General features: G+C 37.9%; 1 protein-coding gene across 1 annotated transcript in view; it reads right to left on the bottom strand.

Annotated features, from left to right (window-relative positions):
- ND-49 (NADH dehydrogenase (ubiquinone) 49 kDa subunit) overlaps positions 1-14,599 on the bottom strand; it is a 131,251-nt gene that overhangs the window by 30,961 nt on the left and 85,691 nt on the right. The window contains exons 8-9 of the mRNA XM_090381795.1: positions 9,493-9,622; positions 9,078-9,177 (exon numbers count right to left, since the gene is read on the bottom strand). Of these exons, the coding sequence (XP_090237921.1) occupies positions 9,078-9,177; positions 9,493-9,622 (230 nt within the window). The remainder of the gene's footprint in view (positions 1-9,077; positions 9,178-9,492; positions 9,623-14,599) is intronic.

Below are 14,599 nucleotides of genomic sequence, written 5' to 3'. Positions count from 1 at the left end.
ATTTTGAACCCTTTTGTGATATTTTTAAAAAACACATTTCTGGAGGTCACTACCATGAAACAACAAAAACAATTTGCACTTCCCGGTTTACTGGGTTTTTCTGTTAGTACATCTAATTATAAATGAGTAGCAAACTCGATCTTATTGCATTTGGAATAATCCCGATAACTGCAATTGTGTGGGTTTTTACACTGTTATAGTGAAACGTGTTCCCTTCACTGAAATCTTCAATCATATAAAAAACAAATTTCCAGAATTCTCTTCATTCCTATGCGACCAACAAAAAGTGTAAGTGCTGCCAGGAAACGAAATGAAGATGATTAAGAAGTACAAAGCAGGACAAAGTTCGTCATTTATTTCAGGGAATTAGGTCTCGCTGCTTCAACAAAGCAGCGAGACCTAATTCCCTGAGACCTAATTCAACAAAAGCTGTTCTTTTATGCAGTACACGTATAAAAGAACATGTCAAAGGATCAATGCACTTAAGATCAACAGTGATCACAAAACAGCGTTCAGGTGCTATATCGAAGATGGAACAGCTGTTAATAATATGGATGGAAAATCAGATTCAGAAGCAACTGCCCCTGAGTCAAATGACCATTCAAGCAAAAGCAACAAGTATTTATAATGATATTAAGAATAAATACGGTGAACCCCAAACCCAAGTTCGTGGCAACCAAATGGGGAGCGGGTTAATAGGTTCACGCATCGTGCTGGTTTCCACAATGTTAAAGTATGCAGTGAAGTAGCCAGTGCCGATTCTGCAGCTGCAGAGAAATTTTGTGATGTGTTGAAAAAAATTATTGATGAAGATGGCTATTCAATGCAGCAAATTTTTAACTTTGATGAGACTGCTCTGTATTGGAAAAAAATGTCGGATCGAACATACATTGCCAAAGAGGAAAATACAATGCCACTTTTCAAGGCGCCAAAAGATAGGGCCGCGCTCTTGCTTGGGGCTAATGCAGCGGGAGATTACAGATTAAAACCACTACTTGCTGCTTGTGTACCATTCTGGAAATCCTCGTGCATTTAAGGGCATTAATAAAGCCACCCTAGCCGTGCATTTCTGATTGAACCAGAGAGCTTGGATAACAATATCTCTCTTTGAGGATTGGTTTAAATGCTGCTTTATTCCCAAGGTTGAAAAATATTGTAAAGACAATGATGTTCCTTTCAAGATTTTGCTTCTATTAGATATTACCCCTGGACATCCTCTCATCTAGATGATTTCAATTTGAATGTGAAAGTCATATTTCTACCGCCAAACACAACTTCACTCATGCAACCTACGGATCAGGGTGTTATTTCGAATTTAAAAGCACACTATTTACGCACAATATTTGCTCAGACATTGTCTGCAGTAGACAATGAGAAAAATTTTACATTAAGAGACTTTTGGAAATCTTACAATATTTACTATGCCATCTTAAACATTAATAAGGCCTGGGCGGAAATTACTAAAAGTTTCTTAAATGGCACATGGAAGAAATTATGCCCACAGAAAATATGTAAAGGTTGCACAGCTACTTCAGTTGGAGGTTGATGCTAAAGACAGAGTTAACAGAGGAAAAAAAGAAGGAATTATCTAACAAAGAACTTATTGACTTGCAGGCAGCGATAGTGAAAGAAGAAAATGCTGACGAAACTCAAGTTGAACCAAATGTTAGCCGAGATACTTCATCACCAGAGAGATGGCAATGGCATTTCGTGAAATTGCATCAGCAATGGTGGGGTCTGAGAAGGTGGATCCTGACAGCAAACGATTCATAAAAGTTAACAGAAATGAATGATATACTTGCAGCCGACTTGATATACTTGAGCAGCCGACCCATTCTAAAAATCTCCACAGCTCTCAACCTCCACAGCGGTGTATTTATCAGTTGAAGACGTCAATTCTGGCAACAATGCTTGAGAAGTAAAACTTACTGACATTATGCCTGTCTCTTCTTTTTTTTTTGTAATTTTATAATTTAAAATTTTTTTTAAATTGCACACTTTTGTAATTTTTACTGCACATGACATAAAAAATTTAATAAATACAATAAATAATTCTATTTACATGTTTATCGAGCATTTCTTTTTTGATTCAATCAATTCAGTGAGCACAGCTGCGAGTGCTGCACAAGCATGAGTAAAATTCCCTGACTTATATAGCATTTTGCAAAAATGCAATGTTGGACCTGTACACAGTACCTAGGGTACTGTGTACAGGTCTGAAGGCCTCATTTTAGGAAGGATGTAGAGTTGCTAGAACGAGTACAAAAGGGCAACAAGATTTGTGAGGGGAACAAAGGGGTGCTCTTACCAAGAAAGGCTTGAGTTCTACAAATTGCAATGCCTGGAGAGTAGGCACCTGCAAGGTGATCTGACTGAGGTGCATAAGGTGTTGCATGGTTTGGGCAAGCTGAATGCTGATGGGATTCTTCACTTGCTCAGATTATGAACCTAAGGGGACATAAATTCAAATTGAGGAAAGACAGTTGCAGAACAGATGTGTGGAAATTTGCCTTTAGCCAGTAGGTTAACATGTTAACCTACTGGCTAAAGTTGATTGGTGGAACAGACTTCCATCTTTTATTGTGGAAGTTGATAGCATAAATAAATTTAAGGCTGTGCTGGCCAGGCATTTGGAACAATTGGAGGGGTGAAATGGGAGCTTTTTTTTTTTTTTTTTTTTGGCTGATGCTGCATTTCTTGCATCGCATGCCTCTACTGATGCTAATAAATGATGCAAAAAAAGCAAGTTTATAGGATCAGCCAAAAATAAAATAAAAAATTTGCTGATCTGTACACTCTAAAAATTTGTCTTGTTCTTCTTGAATTTATTCAACCCATCCACTTTCACAACAGATGGAAGCCTGTTCCAACATTCAACCACCTGCTGGTTGAAAGCAAACCTCCACACATCTACCCTATAGCCATACTTCCTCAAATTGAATTCATGCCCCCTCATGTGTGCAGCCTCAGCAAATGGAAGCATACCATTAACATTCAGCTTATGCAATCCATTTAAGACTTTAAACACCTCAATTTAGAAACAGTAAAACTATTAAAAATTTTTAAAAAATTTATGTATAAAAAATTTGTGTAATATTGAATTTTAATTCATATAAATAATAAATCAACTTTTAATTCCCATTAAACAGTTCATTACAGAGACATCTCTATGAACATAAGGCCTTGAATGGATTGAGCAGGCTCAATGCTGATGGGATTCTTCCTCTTGCTCAGATTACAAGCCTGAGGGAGCATATATTCAAACTGAGGAAAGACAGTTGTAGAATAGATGTTGTTGTTGTTGTGATGGGGGTTTAATGGCGCACGAGCTGCTGGGGCTATAGTGCGCCTATTCATAGGAAAATGCTAAAATTCAAATTTCTGATAGAATCAATTTATGATTTATTACAGTGATGGTTTAGAATTTATCATACAATCCAATTTTTTTCAAAAACGAAAAGAATTCGTTGATGTTTGCATCGTCACCTATAATATTTTTTAATGTCTTCGGTTCCGGAAGATTTTTTAGGGAAAGGAGGATGGATATTCTGTCCTGATCGTAGTGAGGGCAGTCAATGAGAATGTGTTTGACTGATAAGTGCGAGGAACAGTGTGGACAATGAGGAGGACCCTCTCCTGTAAGTAGGTGAAGGTGTGTCAGATATGTATGTCCTATCCGCGCTCGTGCAAGCACTACTTCTTCTCTGCGTACTGTTTTGGTGCTAGAGCGCCAAAGTTGTGGATCCTGTTTCAACTGATAAAGTTTATTATTGCTTTGGGTGTGCCATAGCTCTCTCCACAGTGCAAGACATGTTGCTTGTATGATATTATTATAGTCATAGATTGGAATAGGAGCATGGGTTAAATCATAAGTTGATGGATTTTTGGCAGTTTTGTCAGCCAGTTCATTCCCTTTTATCCCCGAATGGGCTGGGATCCAACAAAAGGTCACTGATTGATGACGTTCTTCAATTTTTAATAAGAGGCTTCTGATTTGGTTTAAAATAGGATGAACCTTGTAAGAAAAGTTTTGTATTGCTGTAATTGAGCTTAGAGAGTCAGTATATACAATATATTTTAGAGATGGGTAGCGATTCAGGTTTTCTAAAGCTAACTTTATTGCATGAAGTTCTGCAGAGAAGCTGCTATACTCAGGTGGAAGGGAAGCAGAAATGATTGTAGAGGGAAATACTGCTGCGGCTCCAGCGGCTGAATGTGATTTGGAGCCATCAGTATATATTGGCAATAAATTAGCATATTTCTGAATATGGCTTGCATGGAGTTGTTTCACGTTGAGTGACGGTAGAAGATTCTTTCCCCATTTTTGAAGATAAGTATCACAAGTTAATTGTGGAGGAGGTGTCCAAGGTGGGTGAGGGCATTTCACTACATCTAGCCTGTTGACATTAGGAATATTCCAATTCTGTGTTACTTCAATTAGGCGTAAGCCTGCCGGTCTTATTTTACTGGGTTTATTTCTATAAAGGTTTTGCAGTGGTGGATTAAAGAGATATGGCCCAATAGGATGCTGACAGCAACTTTGTATTCGGGCTGCATACTTAAGAAGTAGTGCTTTCCTGCGGAGACAAAGAGGGGGCTCATGTGCTTCAATGTATAAACTGTGGGTAGGAGATGTTCTGAATGCGCCAAGGGCAATCCGCAATGCACTATGCTGTATAGGGTCCAACCAGCGTAGTGTACTCTTTCGAGCAGAATCGTAGATTGGAGCACCATAATCCAAACGGGATCTGATCAATGCTCTATATAATAGAAGCAAAGATGTACGGTCTGCTCCCCAAGACATTGCAGATAAAGCTCTGAGTATGTTCAGTTTTTTGAGGCAGGAAGTACGCAGCGATTTAATGTGATCTAAGAAATTTAATTTTCTGTCAAGGATTAATCCCAAGAATCTGATATTGTTGGACACTGGAATGGTAAAATTTGACATCTGAAGTTCAGGATCTGCATGCATTTTTCGTTGATTACAAAAGTGGATTGCAACAGTTTTCTGCTGAGATAGACGATAGCCATTGAGTCCTGCCCACCTTTGGACCTTATTCAAGGATAACTGTAGTTGCCGCTCAATGGATCTCATATTCTGAGAATGGCAAGATATGGAGAGGTCATCCGCATAAAGATAGGTCTCAACTGTATTTGGAAGTTCCTTTGTGATAGAATCAATTTTAAGGGCAAAGAGGGTTGCACTCAATACTGAACCTTGTGGCACTCCCTCTTCCTGTAAGAATGTCATAGAAAGCGAGTTGTGGTATCGAACTTGGAACGAACGAGTCTGGAGAAAGTTCCTGATGAAAATAGGAAGGTTGCCTCGTAGACCAAGGGCATGGAGGTCGCTGAGAATGCCATGACGCCAGGTAGTGTCAAATGCCTTCTCTATGTCTATGGACACCAAAACGAGATGTTCATTTTTTACGAAGGCATTGCGAATTGCAGACTCTGCCTTGATCATGAGATCTAAGGAGGACCTGTTCTTACGAAAGCCATGCTGATTATTACTCATTAGATGTTGTGCTTCGATGGCCCATGCAAGTCGATTATGAATAATTTTTTCAAGTAATTTTCCGAGGCAACTGGAGAGGGAAATTGGTCGGTAATTGTATGGAATTGTAGGGTCTTTTCCAGGTTTCAAAAAGGCAAGGACTGTGGCATGATGCCAAGAGCTGGGATAAATGTTTTCCATAAATATCCGGTTATAATAGACCAGCAGTATTTGTAAATTTCTGTCACCAAGGTTTTGTAACATAATGTAAGAGATTCCATCTGGTCCAGCGGCACTGTTGCGTGTTGTTTTAATGACATGTATAAGTTCATGATATTGAAGAGGCTGATTATATGGAAAGAAAACTGAGGTTCGAAAGTTGATGGCTCGTTGTTCAGTCTTGGTCTTTATTTTCTGGAAATCCGGAGAGTAATTTGATGCCGCAGAAACTTCGGCAAAAGTTTTTGCCAAGGCATTTGCAATGTCTTGAGGAGCAGATAGTTCTTGCCCATTCCATGAAAGAATTGGTGAAGGGGTGGTTGGAAATTTTCCGGAAATCTGCCTGATTTTCTTCCATATTATCCTGGAGTTAGTGTTCCTGTTTATGGTAGATGCAAACCGAATCCAAGAATTTTTCTTTGCTTCTCTTTGAGTGCGACGTGCTTTCGCTCTTAGTTTCTTGTAATTGATAAGATTATCTGTGGTTGGGGATCTACGGAATAAATTCCATGCTTTATTTTTTAACTTCTTAGCTATTGTGCATTCTTGATTCCACCAATAGTTAAGGTGCCGTCGGGATTGGGGATTCGACAATGGAATTGAACTTTTAGCTGCAGATATTATATGTGAAGTAATATACTCTGTGGCTTCATCTATTGACTGTGTTCGTATATATTGTTCATCCAGGGTGACTACTGATTGAAATTTGACCCAGTTGGCTTGAGAGAACTTCCATTTCCTGCAGGGTTTGACTGTTGGTGGCTGTGCAGTGAGCAGATCACAAATAATCGGAAAATGATCACTGCTTAAGGGGTCATCTAAAACAGACCATTCTATGATTGGAAACAGATTCGGGGAACATATTGATAGATCAATTGCAGAAATTTGTCCAGTTGGTAATTGTATGTGAGTGGGTGCGCCAGTATTAAGAACAGTAAGGTTTTGCTTGTCTAGAAAAGTTTCAATTAGGCGGCCATGTGTATCTAATTTTGTTGATCCCCATAAGGGATGGTGGCTATTGAAATCACCCAACATACAGACAGGGGGTGGTAATTGCATTAGCAGGTTTTCCAGATCTTGGTAAGAGAAGGTATGACTTGGTGGGAGATAGACTGATGCTAGTGTTAACGCAATCTGAGTTATTAAGCGTACGGCTACAACTTCAATTGTAGTTTGCAAAACAATTTGCTTGGTAGGGATCTTTGAGCTGACCAAGATGGCCACGCCCCCACGGGCAGCATTTGAATTATTACGATCGTGCCGATAGATGGCATAGTTCTTTATGTTGGTGGAAATTTGCGGAGTTAGATAGGTTTCCTGTACACAGAAACCAACTGGAGAATAGCGGTTAATTAAGACTTGAATATCGTTAAGGTTGCTACGAAATCCTCTACAATTCCATTGTAGAATGTAAGGCATTATTGATGTTTAGTAGAAGAAGCTGCTTCTGACTGTTTTTTTGATGTGACTGTCTTGTGATGTTCAGGCTTTGGTTTGTCTTTTTTTGGGAATAATGGTCGACCGGTGTCCATTTCTTCTTCCGCATATATTTCTAAGATCGGTTCTTCTTGTCTGGATGATTCAATAGTATCCATAGATGTTTCTTGGATATTCTTTTTTAAATTTGAGTTACGATTATTCGATATAGAAGAAATCACTGGGGGAGGAGAAGGAGATGTAGCTGGTACTGTAAGTGCAGTATTACTTGCCTGGTTCAACTGTTTCGGGACATTGGACTGTTGCTGAGAGAGAACAGTCCGAGCCCAGTCAGAGATTGAGGTGGTTGAAGGGACGGTAACATCAGTTTGGGTGGCTACTGATTGATATTTTTGCGCAATATTGGCGTACGTACGTTTATTTATAGTGGGAGTGAGTAATTTCCGTGCTTCTTGAAAGCTTACTTTATTTTCTATCTTATATTTTACGATTTGCTTTTCGGTTTTCCATTTGTCACATGTCCTTGAGTAGGCAGGATGGTTTCCTTTACAGTTGGGACAAGTCATTTCTTTTGCCAAGCAGTCACTTTGGGTGTGGTCAGCGGACCCACAATTAGGACAAACCTGGTTTCCTCTGCACGCCGTTTGAGAGTGGCCATACTTCTGGCACTTAAAACATCTCAATGGGTTAGGAATATATGGTCTAATGCGGCAGAGTAAGTAGCCTGCTTTTATCGATGATGGTAGGTTTGGCGTGTTAAAAGTTAGAATAATATTCCTTGTAGGTGTGAGTATATTTTCTCTTTTCACCATAATTCTTTTCACAGCAATGACACTTTGATCTTGAAGCTCTTGTGTTATCTCCTCCTCCGTGACATTCAATAGATCCCAGCTGGATATAACGCCCTTAGATGTATTTAGGGTAGCATGGGGAGAAACTTTTACTGGAATTCCAGCAAAGCTTGTAAGTTTTAGCAGTTTCTCTGAATGTTTACAATTTACTGTTTCCAATAGAAGGTCACCTGATTGTAGCCTCTTGACTGTCTTAGGAGATCCTGCCAGACTTTCCAGGTGTTTCTGGATAAGGAACGGAGAGAGCTTACTCAGAGGTTGATCTGCAAGAGAGTGCATTATAAGGAATGTAGGATAAATTGTCGCTGAGGAAGTGGTTTTCAACCTTTTGGGTTGCGACATGTTATGGTCAATGTCTATCTCTGGCCGAGAGCTTGTCGGCTCTAGAGGCGGAAACGTATTTTGGTCCATGCTTGCTCCTTTTGGCCCTTGGCAGATTAGCTTTTCTGCCAAGATTTCCGGCCCCGCCACGGGGAGGCAGGAGCAGTGCCCGGTGTGACCAAGCGTAAAGTAGTAAGTGTTAGTAAAAGATACAAGAAAAATAAAGAAAGGTAACTTTTCTTTCTCGCTCTGTACAAGTACTTTTGTAACAGTAGCTGATTTTAAATAAATAAATTTAAGGGCAGGAACTTAATATAACTCTAAATCGCTTTTGAATAATCACACTTTAATCACAGAGAAAACGCTCGATCACAATCGCTTGGCACCCGGGGCCTGTAGAATAGATGTGCAGAAGTTTGCCTTTAGCCAGCAGGTAGTTGATTGCTGGAACAAACTTCCATCAGTTGTTGTGGAAGTTGATAGCTTAAATAAATTCAAGGCAGAATTAGACAAACATTTGGAGTGAAATGGGAAGGGTGTTTTTTTTGCTGATGCTGTATAAGCTTGCTTTCTTGCATCATGTGCCTCTATTAATGCTAATTCATCGACATCTTATGTTTGTTAGGACAAAAATTTTAACTTTTGTAATGGAGTACTATTACTCTTTCTCCTTTATAGAGAGCTTGTTAGCATTTTGGGTAAAAATTACTAAAAAATGAATTATTTAATGAGATAAAAAGAATTTAAACTACTTGCTTTAGGAGCCTCAATAGCTGTGTAAGTTGCACCTGGAGGAACTTGAAAACCTTGGGTATAAAGCTTGAAGTGATGAATCAAAGCCTCCATAGATGTCTAGTAAACAAAAAAAAAAAATCATCAAAGACAAAAACATTTTGAATATCTCTAACAAAATCATATAAATGTATCTAACTAAAAATACAGCTATACTACATAAATTTTAATAACAGGAAATTTGTTATTAAAGAAACGAAACAGGATATTAAATTTCACATTCTCTACACTTTTGTTTTAAATTTCATTCTAATGCTTTTGCCTTAAATGAATGTATGTACACATACACAAAAAATTAAACTGAATTGACACAGTATGGAGTCTCAAATAAATAATTACATGCACAATTTGTTTTAACTATAAACAAAATCAAACCTTCATTTCTTGACGCTTTGGTGGAACAATTTTGTTATCATCTACTTTAATCTCTCCAGCTGGCATGTTGTTTAAACACTGATAAATTATGCGCATACTTTGTCTCATCTCCTCGACTCGACAGAGATATCTAAAATATTAAACTTTTATGTTAGAATTTTTTTTAAATGTTCTGGAGTATAACAATATAAGTCTAGTTTTATATTTTCTTTTCAGTAAATCAACTCTTTACATTAACTGTCAAAGACTCTCAATGTCCCAATATTTAGCTGTTAATTGCTACTACTAATAGATTTTCACCCAATTCAAACTTTGATTTTCTGCCACTTGAGAACAGTAAGCAATTAAAATGATCCTCTCACCTATAGCTCATCAGTATCTACAAAATATTAAATTAAAAGCTCAAGTAACAAATGGGTGAAAATTCAACAATAATAATGCTAAAGAGGGTACAAAAACATAGTAGTAGTAGTATATTTTTAATAGTTTTTAAAATTAAGTGGTATATTCCTCTGAGATTTTCTACAATCACTTTTAACAGCATCAATTTAAAACTTACTAAGATACTTACTATTACTAAGATATATAGTGCAGCCAAATATGAAGTTCGCTGAGCAGTGCAGATGGGGTGCCAGGGCAGGTCATGGAGTTAATTATATATCTTGTCAATGATATATAGGAATTTTGCTAGCAGGGACAGGGAGGTGGATAATCCCGTTACACAAGGCAATGGTCAGGCCACACTTAGAGTACTGTGTACAGGTCTGGAGGTCTCATTTTAGGCAGGATGTAGAGTTGCTAGAACAAGTACAAAGAAGGGCAACAAGATTGGTTAGGGGAACAAAGGGATGCTCTTACCAAGAAAGGCTTAAGTTCTGCAAATTGCAGTGCCTGGAGAGTAGGCACCTGCGAGGTGATCTGACTGAGGTGCATAAGGCGTTGAATGGTTTGAGCAAGCTGAATGCTGATGGAATTCTTCTGCTTGCTCAGATTATGAACCTAAGGGGACATAAATTCAAATTGAGGAAAGACAGCTGTAGAATAGATGTGTGGAAATTTGCCTTTAGCCAGTGGGAAATTTGCCTTTAGCCAGCAATTAATTGCTGAAACAAACTTCCATACCTGTCGTGGAAGTTGATTGCTTAAATAAATTCAAGAAGGAACTAGACTGTGGATTCGTTAAAGGAAGATTTTGTTTGACAAATCTAATTGACTACTACAATGTCGTAAGAAAGGAATTGGATGCAAAAAATAATTTTGATATTATATACTTAGAATTCAGCAAAGTTTTTGATACTGTTCCCATGAAAAACTACTATACAGTGTGGCAGTAGATGCAAGTTATTTCTATGGATAAAGGGATTGTTGAATGGTAGAAGGCAAAGAGTGGTTATTAATGGGCACTACTTTTCATATACTAATGTTATTGGCAGGATTCTTCAGGATTGAATACTGGGCTTTTTGTTTTGAATATTTATTAATGATATTGATGAAGACAAGTTTAAGATCCAAGTTTGCAGTGATACAAAAGTTTTTGTCAAGGTAGTTAATGCCAAAAATCTTGGTATGATACTGCAACAAAACCTAGAAAAATAGCCAGATGGGCTGTGAAGTGGCAACTGAGGTTTAACATTGAAAAATGCAAGGTACTGCTTATGGGACACAGTAATCTCAGAATAACATATTTATTGGGTGGCACTGCATTCAAGGTAATGGAAAAAGATCTAGGAGCAATATGTATGCATGTATGCAAATATGTATGTGTATGTGGACAGAGCTGGAAAAGGAATTAGAAAATGTGAATTGGAATATCATCGGTTTAGCTGAAACAAGAAGAAGAAATGAATCACTTATAAGTTTATCAAGTGGAAATCTGCTGTACACCAATGGAAACAGTGAAAGGAGTGAAGGTGGAGTTGGGTTTCTGGTCCATAAAGATTTTAAAAACAACATTTTGGAATTCAAAAGTACATCACCAAGGGTGTCAAGACTAATACTCAAGATTTCTAAGAGGTACAAGCTAAAGATTATAATGATTTATGCACCAACATCGAGCCATGATGATTAAGAGGTGGAAGAAATGTACACTGAAATTGAGTCTTCTAGATGAGCAGAAAACCCACTACACTATTATTATGGGGGACTTCAATGCTAAGGTTGGAAAAAGGCAAAACAGCGCAGAAAGAGGAACTATAGGAAATTTTGGAATTGGTGAAAGAAATAAAAGAGGTGAAAGACTTGTGGAATTTGCAGAATCTCAAGGAATGTCAGTAATGAACACTTTTTTCAAGAAAAGGGTGAACAGAAAGTGGACATGGAAGAGTCCAAATGGATTAACTAATGAAATCGACTTCATCCTCACTAACAGAAGATATATTGTGAATGATGTTACCGTCCTGAATAAGGTAAATGTTGGAAGTGATCACAGAATGGTAAGATGTACACTTGATATAGATGTAGGAAAGGAAAGGAAAAAACTGACTTGGGTAAATAATACAAAGGTCTTTGAAATAACAGAGGAGGAGAAAAAGCAGTATGTACTGGAACTTAAGAACAAGTTTGAGCTTCTGCAGACTGCTCAGGACCAAGATATCGACGAGGAATATTACAACTTTCTGAAAGTGATAAAGCCCAAGAAACCTATAGGCAAACAGAAATCCAAAGAAGAAAAAATTAGTCAAGAAACACTTGTCATGATGAACCAAAGACGACAAATGAAGAAGAAAAACACTGACAGGGAGAAAATTGAGTATACTGAGTTATGCAAAGCCATTAGAAAGAGACTCAGAGAGGACATAAGAAGATTTAACACAAGAAAAGTAGAACAAGCATTAAGGGAAAACAAAGGATTTAAATCAGCAGCCATGAGCAGGAACACAGAAAGACAAATGATACTGAAACTGAAGAATAGCGACGGTGTACTTATAAACAGCAGAGAAGGCATAATTCAAATAGCAGAAGACTACTATAGAGAATTATACAAGGAGCGAGGGAATGATACCAGCAGTGGGGAAGCTGGATTGCAAAGTAGCAACACATACGACATACCCGATATTCTTCCTGATGAGGTAGAACATGCATTGAAGAAAATGAAGAATCGGAAAGCCCCGGGGGAAGATGAAGTTACTGTAGAGTTGTTAAAATTGGGAGGAAGAGACATAACACAAAAACTGGCAAGGCTCTTCACAAAGTGCATTAGAAAAGGTGTGATGCCTATGCAGTGGAATAATGCAATCACATAGTTTTGCTGCATAAGAAAGGAGATAAATCAGAAATTGCAAATTATAGACCAATTAGCTTGTTATCCCATATCTACAAGTTGTTCACAAGGGTCATTACTAACAGATTAGAAAGAATACTTGATGAGAATCAACCGAAAGAGCAAGCTGGCTTTAGGACAGGATTCTCAACTATGGATCACCTTCACGTAATATCACAGCTAATGGAGAAAGCAAATGAATATAAAACACCATTATGCCTGGCATTCGTGGATTATGAAAAGGCATTTGACTCCATACAGCATAAGGCAATGTTTTGGGCACTGGAAAGACAAGGCATAGATACTCCATATATTATGATTTTGAAGAAAATATATGAGAGTGCTACATCCTTTATTAGACTAGACAAAGACAGTAGCAAATTTAAAATTGAGAAAGGAGTTCGACAAGGAGACACAATATCTCCGAAGCTGTTTACTGCTGCCCTTGAGGAAGCTTTCAGAAGATTAGACTGGTCGCAGAAAGGAGTCAATGTGAATGGAGAGTACCTAAACCATTTACGATTTGCAGATGACATTGTGGTCATAAGCCACGATCCCAAAGAATTAGAGGAAAATCTTAATCAGTTATGCACAGTTAGTAAGGATTTTGGACTAAGATGAATATGGCTAAAACAAAAGTAATGATGAACAAGTATGCCACGGAAGGGGAAATAATGATTGAAGGAGCAGTAATTGAAAAGGTGGAGTCATATACTTATCTGGGACAAGTTATTAGCTGTAATAATGATAAATGGCTGGAAGTCAAGAGAAGAATAAATTTTGGATGGATAGCATTCAGGAAATATAGTCACATACTGAAGAGCAATATCCCAGTTTGTCTGAAACGTAAAATAATGAACTAATGTATAATCCCCACCATGACTTATGGAAGTGAAACTTGGGCACTCACCAAAAGAATCGAAGAGAAGCTAAGAACTACACAGCGAAGAATGGAACGAATTATATTGGGAATCAGACAGTTAGATAAGAAGAGAAACACATGGATTAGGCAGCAAACTCAAGTAAAGGACATTCTTATCAAAACTAAAGAACTAAAATGGTCTTGGGCAGGACACATAGCTCGAAGACATGATGACAGATGGACTAAGAAAATAACAGAATGGTACCCAAGAGGAGCTAGAAGAAAACCTGGAAGACAAAGGCGGAGATGGATAGATGAAATTCATGAGTTTTTGAGTAGTAAATGGATGGCCAGTGTTCAAAACAGAAGGAACTGGAAAGTTGCTGGAGAGGCCTTCATCCTGCAGTGGATTGAAAATGGCTGATGATGATGATGTGGACAGATGGATAAAGGGATTGTTGAGTGGCAGAAGGCAGTTTACCTCTTGAAAATTAAAGTTCCCCACTAAATTGGGTAAGCTAAATGCTGATGGCATCCTTCCTCTTGCTCAGATATCATATATGAAGGGACAAATTTAAACTGAGAAAGGATGCTTGCAACATAGCTGTACAGAAAGAAAGAAGCTAGATGACTGTTGGAACAAACTTCAATCTGATGTTATGGAAGTGAGTAGTCTGAATAATTTTAAGGAACAATTAGACAAATTCTGAGGGGGAATGGAGATGTAATGTTTTTATGGTATGCTGTATAAGCTTGCTTTCTTGTATCATTTGCTATTACTAATAATACACTATCATCCAACAAATGGTTCTGAAAAAGAAAGTATCAAGTATGACTGAGAAAGGCTTACTAACATCAATAACTCAAAATTATTGGAGACACTTTCTACAAGTTTTTGGTATGTGGACACTGGAATCTTGCTCCACTCCTCACTACACACTAGCAAGACTTTTGTAGATTTCTTGGATGACTGTTTTCTACAGCAG

This window comes from Mastigoproctus giganteus, chromosome 9, assembly GCF_048544385.1.
Source record: "Mastigoproctus giganteus isolate SK-2022 chromosome 9, ASM4854438v1, whole genome shotgun sequence".
In the NCBI taxonomy this organism is placed as follows: domain Eukaryota; kingdom Metazoa; phylum Arthropoda; class Arachnida; order Uropygi; family Thelyphonidae; genus Mastigoproctus; species Mastigoproctus giganteus.
Note: the sequence above shows the minus strand (reverse complement) of the source record. Positions and strands in the feature narration are given on the sequence as shown.